Below are 17,002 nucleotides of genomic sequence, written 5' to 3' on the forward strand. Positions count from 1 at the left end.
CTTTGTGGCTTCCAGGATTAGGAAGCATTTGGAAAGCACTTCACATGTATGTAGCATTTGTAACAAAAGGAAGAATCCAGCAAGTGCTAGTGTAGGGGTCAGGACATTTAGTCAGGTTTCAGAGTAGCAGCTGTGTTAGTCTGTATCCGCAAAAAGAAAAGGAGGACTTGTGGCATCTTAGAGACTAACATAAGCTTTCGTGAGCTACAGCTCACTTCATCGGATGCATTCGATGAAGCGAGCTGTAGCTCACAAAAGCTTATGTTCAAATAAATTGGTTAGTCTAAGGTGCCACAAGTCCTTTTCTTTTTGAGGACATTTAGTGTCATTCACTGCTAGCCAAAAGGTGATTGCTACATGATGCACTGCCAGAAGACACTAAAACCGAAAAGTCTACATTTCTGCTTTTTCTGTGGAAATAAGGTTGAGTCAGGCTGCCTTAAAAGTACTTCCTTTCAGGGCAACAAAAGTAAAGAAGTTTCAGGCACCCTCACCAAAGACCACAAGAATTGAGCTAGGAGAGACTTTAGCAAATCATCTTTTGTCCTTCCCCTTACTATTTAGCAGCCCACTTAAGAAAGCCAGTGATGTGAAGCTTCCCAGTGGGCCAGAGAAGAACAAGCAGTTGTGTGTATTAGTCTCCTTCCCCAACAGCAGCAAAATCTGGCTAGTTTACAAGGAGATAAAAAACAAAGCTAAACAACTGGTTTACTGCTAATTTTTGGTCTGTAGTTTACTGCAATGAAAATTAGCAAACATCTACTTGAAGTACCTCATAGTATTTTACATTGTAAAAAAACAAAACCACCAAAGAAATTATAATCCTTGGCATACACCAGTCTTCATGTTACATAAGAACGGCCATACTGGGTCAGACCAAAGGTCCATCTAGCCCAGTGTCCTGTCTTCCGACACTGGCCAATGCCATGTGCCCCAGAGGGAATGTTCAGAAATGTATCCCTGATGTCGAGGCAATATAATCCATCAATCAAGTGAAGTGATAGCATTCTTGAGAGTTACAGAATTAGAACGTGAGGATTACAGCATGATAAATTACATAAACTCAGTTATATGATTTCCCCCCCAAATTTCCTTTCTTATAAGAGTGGAAGAAGTTTTGCATACTGTCATGATGCCAATAAGTCTATAATGTACAACAGAATTCAATATATGCTCTGTAATTGTAGCATAAATTTTAAAAGTATAAAAATGTATTTAAGAGATCATATTGGAGCAAACGGTATTCTACAGAGATGTCCCATCTATCCAGGATCATAATAAGTTCTACAAGAAAACAGTAACAGTTTACAGTACTGCACTGTAAGTACGATCAATCTTCTGTAACAACTTTTATGTAAAAGTTTAAAAACTTCATACCTTCACTACCGGGTGTCCTCCAGTAGACGCTTTTACTGCTCCCCTACTGCCTTCTGTTTCATAATGAGCTCTATGGTGAGTTTTAGGCTGTACGTCTATTTTCAGTTCACATTGTCCATAATGAGTTGGTAAAGGCCAGTCTAGTGGTGGTAATGAAGATGTGCTGAAAGCAAGACATGCACAATAAATTTAAGGGAACCATGCTACCTGGCCATAGTGTAGAGTCAAAATACCTACAACCACCGCTCACTCAATTTATACTATATTTACCATTTTGTAATGAAAATGACAAAACAGTTTTACACTTTATTTCAACTTGCAAGAAGTAAAAATTCTGCTTCAAGTATTTTATACATGTTTATCCAAAATTTAATTTAAAATTAGTTTCTTTGCGGATTAATTATTGGAAGGGGAAGAGTAACACTAGTTAAAAGAAAGACCGTGCAGGAAGCTGTTCTGTGAGTCTCCATACACTACTTTATCTATAAAATTGCACAACATACCAGAATTTGTCCTCAAATAAGATTGCCAACTGAGTTTAAATTATGGTGGTTTTGTGATAATTGAAATTGACAGTATAACTTCAGTGTAACCTTTCTGCAAGATTCATTAGCATCCATTCCCCCTCCTCCTACTCCCCCAAGTGAAAAATTACAGTCTTAAATGTCTGATGTCTCCAAAGTGTTAAGTGTTCCAGTTTTCTGATTGCAATTCAAATGAAGAAAGTAGCAGGACTCAAGAAAACAAGAGTTGTCCAAGCTTAGTAGAAGGACTTGGTGCAAAATGGTGCAGGGCTTTTGGATTAAACCACTATGATCAAGGTATATCAATAGATTAGTTAGCCTTTATACACGGTAATAAAGTCACTCCAAACACCGGGGGGGGGAGGATGGGGAAGATAAAATCATGAGTAAGAGCTTGAGAAAGAAATAAGTAATCCATGCCACCCAAATCTACCAGTGAAGAGGTAAATTCATTATATTTATCCCTTTAATTAAGGTACACATATTTATATATAATTCTAATAAGATGACAAGTCAGAACCAATCCAATAAATACCCAGTAGAGCAAAGAATGCATGAATTTTGAAATTCAGCACAATTTTTTATTTAAACTTAAGTACTTGCAGGAATATGATGTAGCCAAAATGAACTCTGCACCCAGAACAATTATTTGTAATACCAGTACGGTAACCTTTGAGTCACTATTCTCCGTAAAGGTAAAGCTTAAAAATATTTCCTTTAAAATTGTTATATTGCCATACTCTGGCTAGGAGGGAAGGCAAAACATGTTAAAAGACCAGTGAATGATTTCATTTCATTAGAATTTCTAATTCAGTCTCTTCCCCTTTTACAGGGGGAAAAAACACAAAAACAAAAACAAGCAAACGAACACTTAACCCACCCGTCAAGTCACGGTGAGACCCACAAACAGCAGCATTCAGAACTCAGGTGAATGGCAAAATCTCTCCTAAACGCAGATCCCTATTAGTTCCAGGGAACTCAACCAAATCTCATAACATATCCACAGCTGGGCGGCAATGTGCTAGGATTGAACAAGAAGGCTTCCTCCCCACCATACAGCTGGGTAGCACAGTTTTGTCTTTAGCAAGTATCTGAATGAACTTACGCTAACCCTGCCAAGTCATATGTTCCCCTCTTAATGCAAACATCACTGTGCCCTAGCAGGGAATGGCGGGGGAGAAGAGAAGGCACCACTAACAGGCCTCCTTTGGGAGAAGAGCCCACCACCACTACGCACCTTCTGTTCCCCTGCTTCAGGAAGTATTTCTACCAGGCACCTCTCCCTCAGGAGGAGAGGAAACAGACTGAAAGGCATATCTAGATCACCTGGATCATGTGGGAGGAGGGCAGACAGTTGATAAGAAACTCCCCTGCTCCTCGCAGAAGGGGAGAGAGAGAAGAGGCCAGCAAATAGTCTTTACAGGCAGTCAGAATAGAAAGGGCTCTTCTTCTCCAACTGAGAGAAGAGGACTGGTGACTGCTCCTTCTTCCCTAACAAGAGATGAGCAGGTGGGAGGGATAACTAGTGATGTTAGCAAGACAGAGAAAATGGTCAGAGGTGCAGTAAACAGGCAGAGATTTGCTACCTAAATAGCCAAATAAAACTATCAACTGTAGATTTTGCTATTTACTTATGCAACTGCTATCCTAGATTCCTCTGACATAGAAGAAAAAGTGGGGGTTGAAGTGTTCACCCTGCAAAAAGGGAAATAAAATGTCAAAATCAGGAAATACAAAAAAGGTAGGCTTCTTGAAACTGAAGTGCAGGGTCAAAAGAACCACCACTCTTTAAGCTTATTTTCCCCTTAATGTCCCAACAGTACCTTTTCATTTAACCAACCGCTGTTGTCACAGGATACACTGAATACTCTCATAAAAACCAACCTTCTGCACAAACTTCCTCATGGCTGGACTTTACAAAAACTAGACAAGCCATTTACAACACACACTTTCCTTCTCTACAAAAGAAAAAGGACACTAAACTATCTAAACTACTACATGCCACAAGGGGCCACAACAGTGATTCCCTTAACCCACCCAGCAATACTGTTAATCTATCCAACTATACTCTTAGCCCAGCAGAAGAATATGTCCTATCCTCTCCTGCTGCCCCGCCACCCCCACGAACATGATACAGTTCTGTGGTGACCTAGAATCCTATTTTCGACATCTCCGACTCAAGGAATATTTCCAACACACCTCTGAACAACATACTAACCCTCAGAGACCTTCCTACCAACACTACTAAAAGAAGGATTCTGGGTGGACTCCTCCTGAAGGTCGAAACAGACTGGACTTCTACATAGAGTGCTTCCGCCGACGTTCACGGGCTGAAATTGTGGAAAAGTAGCATCACTTGCCCCATAACCTCAGCCGTGCAGAACACAATGCCATCCACAGCCTCAGAAACAACTCTGACATCATAATCAAAAAGGCTGACAAAGGAGGCGCTGTCGTCATCATGAATAGGTCGGAATATGAACAAGCAGCTGCTAGGCAGCTCTCCAACACCACTTTCTACAAGCCATTACCCTCTGATCCCACTGAGGGTTACCAAAAGAAACTACACCATTTACTCAAGAAACTCCCTGAAAAAGCACAAGAACAAATCCGCACAGACACCCCCCAGAATACCCCAGGTCGGGGTTCCAATCTGCTACCCAAGATCCATAAACCTGGAAATCCTGTACGCCCCATCATCTCAGGCATTGGCACCCTGACAGCAGGATTGTCTGGCTACGTAGACTCCCTCCTTAGGCCCTACGCTACCAGCACTCCCAGCTATCTTCGAGACACCACTGACTTCCTGAGGAAACTACAATCCATCGGTGATCTTCCTGAACATACCATCCTGGCCACTATGGATGTAGAAGCCCTCTACACCAACATTCCACACAAAGATGGACTACAAGCCGTCAGGAACACTATCCCCGATAATGTCACGGCAAACCTGGTGGCTGAACTTTGTGACTTTGTCCTTACCCGTAACTATTTCACATTTGGGGACAATGTATACCTTCAAATCAGCGGCACTGCTATGGGTACCCGCATGGCCCCACAGTTTGCCAACATTTTTATGGCTGACTTAGAACAACGCTTCCTCAGCTCTCATCCCCTAATGCCCCTATTCTACTTGCGCTACATTGATGACATCATCATCATCCGGACCCATGGAAAAGAAGCCCTTGAGGAATTCCACCATGATTTCAACAATTTCCATCCCACCATCAACCTCAGTCTGGACCAGTCCACACAAGAGATCCACTTCCTGGACACTACGGTGCTAATAAGCGATGGTCACATAAACACCACCCTATACCGGAAACCTACTGACCGCTATTCCTACCTACATGCCTCCAGCTTTCACCCAGACCACACCACACAATCCATCATCTACAGCCAAGCTCTACGATACAACCGCATTTGCTCCAACCCCTCAGATAGAGACAAACACCTACAAGATCTCTATCAAGTATTCTTACAACTACAATACCCACCTGCTGAGGTGAAGAAACAAATTGACAGAGCCAGAAGAGTACCCAGAAGTCACCTAATACATAGGACAGGCTCAACAAAGAAAGTAACAGAACACCACTAGCCGTCACCTTCAGCCCCCAACTAAAACCTCTCCAGCGCATCATCAAAGATCTACAACCTATCTTGAAAAATGATCCCTCACTCTCACAGATCTTGGGAGACAGACCAGTCCTTGCTTACAGACAGACCCCCAACCTGAAGCAAATACACACACCACACAACAGAACCACTAACCCAGGAACTTATCCTTGCAACAAAGCCTGTTGCCAACTGTGTCCACATATCTATTCAGGGGACATCATAGGGCCTAATCACATCAGCCACACTATCTGAGGCTCGTTCACCTGCACATCTACCAATGTGATGTATGCCATCATGTGCCAGCAATGCCCCTCTGCCATGTACATTGGTCAAACTGGACAGTCTCTACATAAAAGAATAAATGGACATAAATCAGACGTCAAGAATTATAACATTCAAAAACCAGTTGGAGAACACTTCAATCTCTCTGGTGACTCGATTACAGACCTAGAAGTGGCAATTCTTCAACAAAACAAACTTCAAAAACAGACACCATCGAGAGACTGCTGAATTGGAATTAATTTGCAAACTGGATACAATTAACTTAGGCTTGAATAGAGACTGGGAGTGGATCGGTCATTACATAAAGTAAAACTATTTCCCCATGTTTATTCCCCCCCTCCACTGTTCCTCAAACTTTCTTGTCAACTGCTGGAAATGGCCAACCATGATTATCACTACAAAAGGTTCTCTCTCCCCCCTCCCACCCCCCCCAGCCGCTCTCCTGCTGGTAATAGCTCATCTTAAGTGATCACTCTCCTTACAGTGTGTATGGTAACACCCATTGTTTCATGTTCTCTATGTATATAAATCTCCCCACTGTATTTTCCACTGAATGCATCTGATGAAGTGAGCTGTAGCTCATGAAAACTTATGCTCAAATAAATTTGTTAGTCTCCAAGGTGCCACAAGTACTCCTTTTCTCGTTGTCACAAAGGAAGGTGCAGTATTACATACGATAGGTCACAAAAGAGATGGTCTATGAGAGGACCTAAGATCTCAAGCGTTCCACTAAACTACAGAACTACTGACACACTAACTACTAACAAGTTGCAAGCATTATCACTCTTTTCCCTTGGAGTAAATACCCCAATCGTCCTTCGCAACTCGTTTCCTTATAGAGGTTTTCATCCCCCTTCTGCAAGATACCTAAGGAGAATATGGCAAAAGACCCATATTAGGCAGATCCCCATTGCCCCTTGAATTACAGGTTTTCGTATAATAGCACAAACAGGATAAATAAACTAAACCACAAGTGACATATAAATGACCAAGTTTCAAATTTTGTTGCTTTTTGGAAACTATCAATATCTCTGTAAGAGTGACATAGAACAACTGCAAGTAAAATAGCTTGCTCATCTTAATAGGTACAGTTTATAAAATTTCTAAAGATTCTTCCTAATGGATCGTATTGTATGAGATTTTGAGATTATGTTGCATCATATGCTATTGTCCTCTAGACACAACACATTGTAAATAATGCTAATTCCATTCAGAAGGCAAACATGGACTAGCTACTGGAGAGCCAAAATGTTAGCAGATTGCTTTTCAACCTATTTCCCCCCCTCACTTATTTTATAAGATCAAACCTTCATTTATAGAGTCGAGACCAAGACAGAACTAGGGGAAAGTCTATGCTTGAAAATTTAACAGAACCATACCATAGAACTTATTTCTAAAAATTAAATAGTTAAATTAATGCTGGCTATTCACAGAATGATCATGATCCCCAAATGGCACAGATGTGCCCTACTCAGATCAGAACATCTAAGACTAAGTCACCAGGCTAAAGAGAGCTTCACTCTACTGAAGAGCACGACAGTCCAGACAACCAACTGTACACACTGAAAGGAGAATTTATTGAATACATTTAATATCTTAGAATAGCTCTCAGTTGCACATTACCACTTACAGATATTATCAGTATAAATCTTACATGGAGATTGTCCAAGGCATTAATCACATAGCCAAGATGCACTGCTTCTTCTGAAGTAAAGGGAAAAATAAACCCAACAGAATGGGGCTCCTGTCAAGGAAGCAGCTGTAAAGCGGAGCATGAAAGAACTAGATTATTATATTCTGTAAATGGACAGAATTAGTATCAACAATCAGTCTGGATTTTCTCATTCAGTGGAGGAGGTTTTCCCCGATTTAGCAACAGAGAAATTGATTAAAGTATGTTTTCATTCATATTTTTACACATTAGTTCAAATACATTCTTGGCATGTTGTCCAAAAATATTTGGAGTTTTTTTTTTTTTTTTAAATCCAATTGTCTTGATTAGAGTTAGTGGGGTTTGTTGGGTGTTCAACTCTCCACAGGGATCTTCCAGGTGAAGACACGGTCTTGGGTAATAGTTGCTCCCCAAGAGATCTATCTTTCATACACAACTACCCTAACTTACTGACTTTGTTCATTTTTGTTCAGATGGGTTATGTAACTAAATTGGTCCATCAAAAACAAAAGCTCAATATTTGATAATTTTACTGCAGATCAAATTTTTTACAAGAATCTGCAGATCAAACAGAGCAATCATTCTAACATCTTTAAAGCACAAGTTCAAATCTATGTGCACATTTGTAGAACACTCTCTCATACAAGTAGTCAGGGTAATGTTACTATGTATCAGATGCTGGAAAATAAATCTAAGGACTCCATCTTTTGATTTAAGAAAGGGTTCCATTGGAAGTATTTTGCCTACTTTATTAGAAGAGATTCTAGATGTTAAATTTAAGCTTTTCACTGCAGAAAGCACCTTTAATTTACCAAGATTTCAATCTTTGAGGCAGAACGATCCACTGAAGGTAATTTGTTAGCCCTTTGTACATTATGGTTTCGATTTGAATTTGTGAGAAAGTTCACAATTTGAACTTCAACATTTGTCTTTAATCCTTATTCTATTTCAATGTTTCCAGATGTGGCCAGCAAAACAAAAAATGTTGGAGATTAAAAGTCAAATAGTTTAAAGAAAAATATGCATAAATTAGTGCTACTATGGAAGACTTTTCCCTTCAAAGTTTGAGGTAACTGGGATTAACATTATATACTTTTACAGGTACAGCTAGAGTTTTACTGATAAGGCTATATTACTTTGTATTCGGAAGCCAAAATATGCAAATATAGGCTCCAGAATTAATGTGGCCAGCACTCTGTGGTTCTCTCTCCCCCCCCACTACCCAAGGGTTTTCAAAAAAGGAGGAGGGGGGGAAGAAGAGGGAGGGGAAATCAAGCAGAATCTAATTTTCTATATTTTTACAATTTTTACCTTTTGGGGTCTGGGGAAAAAACAAGGTCTATAGCCACTTTTCAAACGTTTCCAACTAAAAGCCCTACAGTCAATCATTCCAAACAGTGTCTTTAGTAGTCTATGTAGCCTATTCTTTTGCATCAGAATCTCATCTTGTGATTCTCAAAGAACAGGGATAAATTTGGAAAACCTACAAGTGTTTCACTGGTGTACTATAAAAGTCTGAGCACTTTATGAAGGTAGACTCACAAATAAAGCACAATACCACCAAAGGATGTGATAAAAGCATGCATAAGTCCTAGGATCCTGGCGAGCCAGCATAGGTCACAGCCTACAAAGATTCTGTAGATGGTAGTAAGACAGTTTCACAATCAGATTAATACAAACTTCAAAATGAAGCTGCGACTCGGATGACCTCAAGGGTATATACAGTACTTCAGTGCAGAGCTATCACTAAAAGGAACCCAATAGTAAATCACTGGGTACACCCTCTAAGGAGGACCTAAACAGTAGTAGATATTACATTTGATTGAAGAAAAGATACAGGCACCAGAATGCTAATTGAACAGAGACAACTGTACCTCCAGCAACTATCATTTCAAAGTATGATGGATCCAGGTTAGAATAAAAGAAAACAACCAACGGGCATTACATGTCAACCATAGACCACAATTCCAAATGATTAAGGGAAGGCAAGTCAGTCTATACTGACTTCAAACAAGAAGGCAGTCCGTCTATACTGACTTCACCCCTCAGGCCCACCTTAAGGTGGAACTTCGGTTAAAATTATTTGATAGGGGTGACCTTTAAAACCCATCTGACAATTTGACTCTGCCTCATCTGCTCTGTATTGCTTGGGAACAAACTCAGTCAGGATTTGGGATTGCTTTGGAACAGTGACACTTTCCAGAAAGATCCATGCAGATGGAACTCACGTGCCAATAGTCTTATCTTACATGTGCTCCCTACCACACAAAAAATCCTCACGGAAGGACACAGATCTTTAGATAGGAGCTTCTTATAGAGAGTCTTCTCTTTTGCCATCCTCCATTCTGAAACTAGCACAGATCTGGGTTCTCTTCTTTGACCCAGTGGTACTAGACACTGGGATCCATGCATTCATTTGGCACTAGTGAGTTTTTGAATACAAGTGAGGCTGGAACCAAGGCTTTCTTATTTTTAAGATTCCTTTCACCTAAAAATGTTTGTTCCCTTGGCTTCTTCAATTCCAACAACAAACTCATGCAGACTGACTTTTCTCTCAAATTAAGAGCAGTGACAGACGTTCCTAGATATTTAACACTCCCAACTCCTCTCACCATTTTTCTTGATGTTTAGATCCATAAGTCTATAGGGTCAACCTTTGCTCCATCTGAGGTATGATCAGATGCTCATCCAGTTGCCTTTCCCATCAAATCTAGATCTAGAATGGTAAGAAGGGCTTGTACACTCTAACAGTTCATATCCACACACCCAAATCTGAAGAGTAAGTATACTGAGCACTCCACTTTTCCCCACTCTGAACCCTTAATTTAGCAGCAAGGTCATGTTTTAAGTTCAATTCAGTCTGTGTTATCCTTCTACTATGAGTATCACTTGATGAGAAAAAGTAATTTTCTCCACCATGCAGCCAGGACTGCAGTCACCTCTTCTGCAGTAACTTTTGTATTGTTTAGTATGGATGAAGGCGTGCTCATCACTGGTGTTTCTTCCAAATTAGAGTTTTTATTTTAAATTGGAGAGAGTACTAACCAAAAATAAGTTGGACAAGCCAAAATTGTGGCATAGTTTAAAACATGAAAGCTCTCAAATCGTAGCCTATCCCAATCTTTTGGAGGTTTTTTTCCTAGAACTGCTTGTATGACAAAAATACTAATAAGGCTAATTTTCATTGTGCATTGGGGTAAAATGGGTAATTTAATTTCATTGCTTCGAGTAATTCTGGAGTTTAAATATAGCAACAGTAATTTTGTGACAGTTCTTCCTGTTGGGTTTTCTTTTTGGTTGATGACAAACTAAAAAGACCTTTCCCAACCTCCACTTGTGCTAATTCTACAGTGATAGGAAGATTTGGGCCACACATGTACAATTTCAGATCAACCCTCCCATTATTCTAACTAGTAAACCCATTATTAAATGCATTTTTCAGTATTCTAGTACTGTACACTGATTGGACAAACGTCATTTTATCACATCAAAGTAAAATATGGAATTGAATCACATGTTCAAATGTGAAAGTCCAGTATTAAACTTATCTGAATTTCTAAAGGTTTGTTAATGGTGTGTAAACATAACATCAACTGTTTAGCTTATTAAAAATGTAATAGGTTCAAAGTTCTCTTACTTATTGCACTTAAGTGGACACTTATCTTCAAAGTCAGTGATTTGCAAATATATTTTCACAATAAGTTTTGCTAATGCAGCATGTTAGTCTTATTCTTTAAAAAGAACTGCATATCTACAGAGCAGAATATGTTGGCCATATTTCACTCTACTGCTAAACATTTATTTGCCCTCCTTATCTTTAAAAGGAAGTTATACTGATCTTTGGAAGATAGCTTTGATATAGCGTTAAAGTTGGAATACTTGTCTGCTTCCCTCTCAATTTATATTTCAAAGCTACCACTCCTCCTTGGCTGTTTGCTGTCAAAGGTTTCACTACTGGCAAGTCAGAATGCCAGAAGCTTAAATTTTCAGTGCTAGCTGTCAGACAGGCTGCAAATAAAAGAGGCCATCAAGTTGCCATCAGGCATACACCACTAAAACCAAGGAGATGCTTGAGCCCCCTATTGCCACCAACCACAGAACTCTGTTTGCTTTCCACCACAGTTAACAAAAAGGTAGTGCTTGAGATCCTCCCACTACCTCTCCCTGTGCTTTAAAGTAAATATTACCACATTGAACATGATGGAACATTCAAAAAAATGGTCAAGTATAAAATGTATATTATTTTTCCAACTTGAGAAAACTGCTACATAAAAATCAACTTACAAATCTCCAAAGCCTCTAAAGATGAAGACAACTTGGAGACTTTTTGCACTGTACTGTTCCACCAGATTTATTAAACCAAGTTCAACAAATTAATGTGTAAAACATCTGCTTTTTTGGTAAACAGTGTGAACTTTGTCAAAAAATTACTCCAAGGGCTAAAATTTTTAGTTTGGATTATAGGATACTTTATGCTAAATATACTGGAGCACAGAGAATTTGCCCTCAAAAAAACCAAAAACCCACACCCCAACATTCAACATCTCCCAAGATGGTGCTGCCTTTAGAAGTTGAAGAAGCATGCAGTATTAGTTGCATGCAGTTAGATGTTCAAGATAGATGAAAGTCTAGTAAAGTCTATAAGAAGAAATTCTCCAGTTTGATTCACTATGTTTCAGCTTTTACCCTTACTAGGTGCTACGTTTTTGCAGTGAGAACAGTACTGTCCACAACAGCGGATATATACATATTTTAGAGTAAATTAAAGCAATGATAATCTTTCTAAAAAGTGTTTAGATATTTTATAACAATTTTAGAAAACATAAGAAAAAAGGATATTAAAATAATAATTGAAGCTACAAGAACTGACGACAACAACCTCTGAATATACTTTAATATATCTTACCTAGGCTTTGAAGCACAATAGTGGTTAACCAGTTAACCTACTTATGAGAGAGAACTCATCAGAAAAAGGACAGTTGAAAGGCAATGAAATACAAAGAACATGAAAACAAAGCTTTTAGTAGGGCAAATTAAAATGTAAGCAGTTGTAACAGCTGGTATTCTTAGCAAGGTACTGTACTGTCCCTGGACCCTGCTGTGGGGACTCAGCTCTTTTGGATCAGTCTCTGGCCAGTAAACATCTCAAGTCTGAAACAACCCCCTCCCCCAGTCTTTTTTGTCAAGCAAAGGATCTAATTTCCCCCAAGAGAAAAGGCTTCCCCAAATATTTGAAGGTCTTGTACTTTACCCCTCATCCTTCCAACTTCCTGACACTTGTGAAAGAGGGGCAGAGAGGCCACTTCAAGTTTATTTTTTGGGCCCGAGTGCCTCCCTCTGCTATTGCTCATTATACTTACGTAGAAACAGTATTAAAGGTAGTCAGTTCTTGGCAGTTTCAAACTCTATTCTAATTACACAAACCAACTGATTGCCTTAGAATGCATAGATATGTATTCTGACTCTATACAGCACCCAGTGCCATGTGGATTTTGTAAAAACCCGGGGGAAAAATAACTAGGTCAAAGCATAGCTCACGAAAGCTCATGCTCAAATAAATTGGTTAGTCTCTAAGGTGCCACAAGTACTCCTTTTCTTTTTGCGAACCCTGTAACAGTCCTCTTGAGCAAGTCTTAGGAATTTTCTGTGGGAGATATCAATTGGAATACAAAATAAACATTCCTTCAGGTCACTGATCACAAACTACCACCACTGGAGATGATCAGGAAAATATATTTCACGGTTTCCATTTTAAAGCTACATCTCTGCAGGTGTTAATCAAGGACTCTGATGTTCAGTACTGCTACTTTACAACCAACTTTCTTGGAATTAAAGAATAAGAAAGGAGTAGAACCTGGAGTGTCTTTCAGGATGTGGATTAAAGGGTACTTTAAGGTCAAACGTCTACTGTTTTAACAAATAGAATAGTTAAAAAATGGCTGGATGATTCTTTTTGGTCTGGGTAAAAGCAATTATTTCTCGAGGTCTTTCTGAGGCATGCAAGATTGTCCTTTTGAAAAGGTCCCCAAACATTTTCCCCTTGCAGCACAATTACAATAAAAGTCTTTCAGCAGAGAACAGTGACTTTGCACTATTGTAACAGAAGCCATGACTCTAGCTGAGAAGATAAAGTCTGCACCCTAAGGGTATGTCCGCTGTGCTACTGAGAAATGTAAAAAAAAGAAAAGGAGTACTTGTGGCACCTTAGAGACTAACCAATTTATTTGAGCATGAGCTTTCGTGAGCTACAGCTCACTTCATCAGATGTATACCGTGGAAACTGCAGCAGATTTTATATATACACAGAGAATATGAAACAATACCTCCTCCCACCCCACTGTCCTGCTGGTAATAGCTTATCTAAAGTGATCATCAGGTGGGCCATTTCCAGCACAAATCCAGGTTTTCTCACCCTCCACCCCCCCACACAAATTCACTCTCCTGCTGGTGCTAGCCCATCCAAAGTGACAACTCTTTACATAATCAAGTCGGGCTATTTCCTTTGTTTTTTAATTAATTTTTTTTTGGGAGCATCTTTAGCATCTGAATATAAAGGAGTGCTTCTTCAAGTCTGGCTGTACTAGAATACTGCTGTAGGGAGCAGTGGGCTGGTCAAGATGATCAGGTGGTGTACCCGAGAAGGAATATCTTAATGGTTAATTGAGAATGCAGTATTGATACTCACTATTTAAGGGGAAATTGAAACTCTAGTGTATTGATCCTTATTGTTTAAGAGGAAATTGAAGGAGGAATAGCAGCTGTCCATTACTGATAAATGTGGAGGTGGGGGAGGAAATTCCTCCAGAGAAAAGCATGCAGTTTAAATGTCTGAGGACTCTGCTGACTGCTTGCTTATGTGGCTGAAGAGTAGTGTTCAATGTAGTTGAGTACAAGACAGCATTTGAGATATGCGGATATCTGTAACTATGACAAGTTCTATACTTTTAATATACTGTTAACATTAAAGCGTCCGGATTCACTAGAAGTGGACAGTTATGAAAGGCAGTTAGTAATTTAGGGAGATTTTTGAAGACAAAAAGGGCAGTTATGCCCTTTGAAAATTAAGGGAGTTAAGCACATAACTCACACTTGTACCTTTAAAAGTTTCCCTGCTAGACACGAAAGCCAGGATTAACACATGGTCTACTTTTTGGTTATATTTAGATCTTGAATTTGGTTTTCTAGGGACTAACTTTCTATGCTTTAGTGTTAGAGACAAGGTGGATGAGGTAGTGTCTTGTATTGGACCAACTTCTCCTGGTGAAAGAGACAAGCTCTCAAGCTCCAGAGGGCTTAAGAGCAGTTCTGTGAAACTCTAAAGCTTGTCTCTTTCACCAAGAGAAGTTGGTCCAATAAAAGACATTATCTCACCCTCTTTGTCTCTCATATATCCTAGGACCAACACAACTACAACAACACTGCAATATACTTTATATATACTTCACTAATGTCAACCATGTACTTAACAACCCTCTCCAAACACGCTTCTTTTACAAATAGAAAAGAAGTTTTTAATATCAAGGATAGAGCTACACTCCATAGATAGAGCAAAATGAAATTAAAATTACTTACTTGTAACCACTCACACTTATGGGATACTGCACCATCTCTGCCCTCTTCTAAGCATTCTCATGTGCCCACTCCTCTCCTCAGCATCCCTGAGGCATTGAGGGCAAGGCTATATAGGGGAGCATCCTCCCCACCTCAGTCCCTTTCCACCAAAAAGCCAGACATACAACAACAAGGACTTGCAGAGAGGGGAAGCAGGGTGGGAAGAATGAATATGCAGCACCACCTCAAATAACTCTGGTTACAGGTAAGTAACCATCATTTCTTCTCTAAATGGCTCTGCATGTTGTCACTTATGGGAGAGATTGACAAGCAATGCTGGAGGCAGGAACAGAATCCTAGTTGAATAAAAAACTGAAGCACTGCCTTTCCAATATACATTCTAGAAGCAAAATCCAGAGCACAGTGCTTGGTGAAGGTCTGTACTGAAGTTCAGATTGTAGATCGCAGCAACCGGTACCTGCCTCAGACAAGCAAACAAAATAGCCACAGCTCTAGTAGAATATGGTTGAACTGAAACAGGTACAGGAACTTTTGCTAGCTTTGACACTCAGCAACGTATTGTTTAATCCATTAGGAAATAGTATGGGAAGAAATTCATATGCAAACAACAACATGGAGCATACAAACGGTCTAGGTGTTTTATGAAAACTTAGTTCTGTCCAAATAGGCGACAGCCCTTCTAAGATCCCACTGAGGAGGAAGATTCTCCTTTATCAACGTGGCGGGGGGGAGGGGCGGGGGGTGGGGGGAAGGCACACTGATTGTAAGCAATCAGACACTGCGTTGGCAAGAATCAAGAATCTGGTCTAAGAATTATCTTGTCCTATGAAAAAGAGTACAAAAGGTGCAGATCAGCCATGCCTGCATTCAGTTCACGCAATCTCCTGGCTGGTGCAGTGCCAATACTGAAGGCCGTTTTGATAAGTGATTAAATGAACACTCAGCCAATGGCTCGAATGGAAATTTTACCAACATGGTCAAAACCAAACTGAGGCCCCAAGAAAGGACAGGCTTTCAAACAGTAGGATACACATTTCAGATAACCCTTTTACAAACTTTTAAACCGAAATATGAACAAACAACGATCTACCATCAACTAAAGATAGATATGTGGAGATGGCTAACAAGTGGACCGTGAATGGTGAGTCAGCCAACCCCTGATGTAAGTATTCTAGAACACAAGAAATGGAAGCTGATGGGAGAATTTTTCTGATTCTCCTACCTACTGAATTCAATATGTCACCTATCGAAAGGAATTCTTTGTGACACCCAGAGAATCAACTTTGGTTGAGGAAAAAACCCTAGGTCTGACAAAGGGATTGGTCATGGTGACTATGTGATGCAACAGGTCTTCAGGCACAGCAGTCTTCAGTAGCCAATCATCCAAGTAAGGATAAACAAATACTGATTCATCGGATACACTGCTACCACAGAAAGGCATTTTCTAAATACCTTGCGTACAACAGAAAGGCCAAAGGGGAACATATTGTAGTGGAAATGGTGCCCAGACACAGTGAATCAAAAGGTACTTTTGATGATTTTGGGCAAATTGTGATATGGAAATGTATCCTTTAGATTGAGGGTTACACAAACCAATCCAAAAGCAACAGTGAAGAGTTTATGGAAGTCAGGGTCAGCATACGGAATCAGAACTTATGACTGTACTTGTTCAACTCCCTCAAGTATAGTATCAGCCAAACTTCTCCCCCTCCTGCCCCCCATTTTTTTTTTTTTACTGGGGGGGAGCACTGGAAAATATTAGGAGTAAAAACTCTTGTCTATCCAGGTAAGCAGGAACCTACCTGACTGCTCCTATCAGAAGCAACCTCTCCACTGCCACAAGAAGAATTACTTTGTGAGAAGGGCCCCTGAAGAGGGATGGGTAGGGGAAGTTGGGGGGAGGCACTCTTTCAAATTGCACATAAAACTGCACTTTTCCATGAGACCCTTTGGTCTG

The 17,002-nt window shown here is 39.9% G+C and overlaps 1 protein-coding gene across 2 annotated transcripts in view; it reads right to left on the bottom strand.

Moving 5' to 3' along the window:
- Positions 1–17,002, bottom strand: part of NFATC3 (nuclear factor of activated T cells 3) — a 143,191-nt gene that overhangs the window by 77,136 nt on the left and 49,053 nt on the right. For both annotated transcript variants that reach the window (XM_048870730.2, XM_048870729.2), the window contains exon 3: positions 1,378–1,540. In XM_048870730.2, the coding sequence (XP_048726687.2) occupies positions 1,378–1,540 (163 nt within the window). The remainder of the gene's footprint in view (positions 1–1,377; positions 1,541–17,002) is intronic.

The sequence above is a fragment of the Caretta caretta genome, chromosome 12 (assembly GCF_965140235.1).
Source record: "Caretta caretta isolate rCarCar2 chromosome 12, rCarCar1.hap1, whole genome shotgun sequence".
NCBI lineage: Eukaryota > Metazoa > Chordata > Testudines > Cheloniidae > Caretta > Caretta caretta.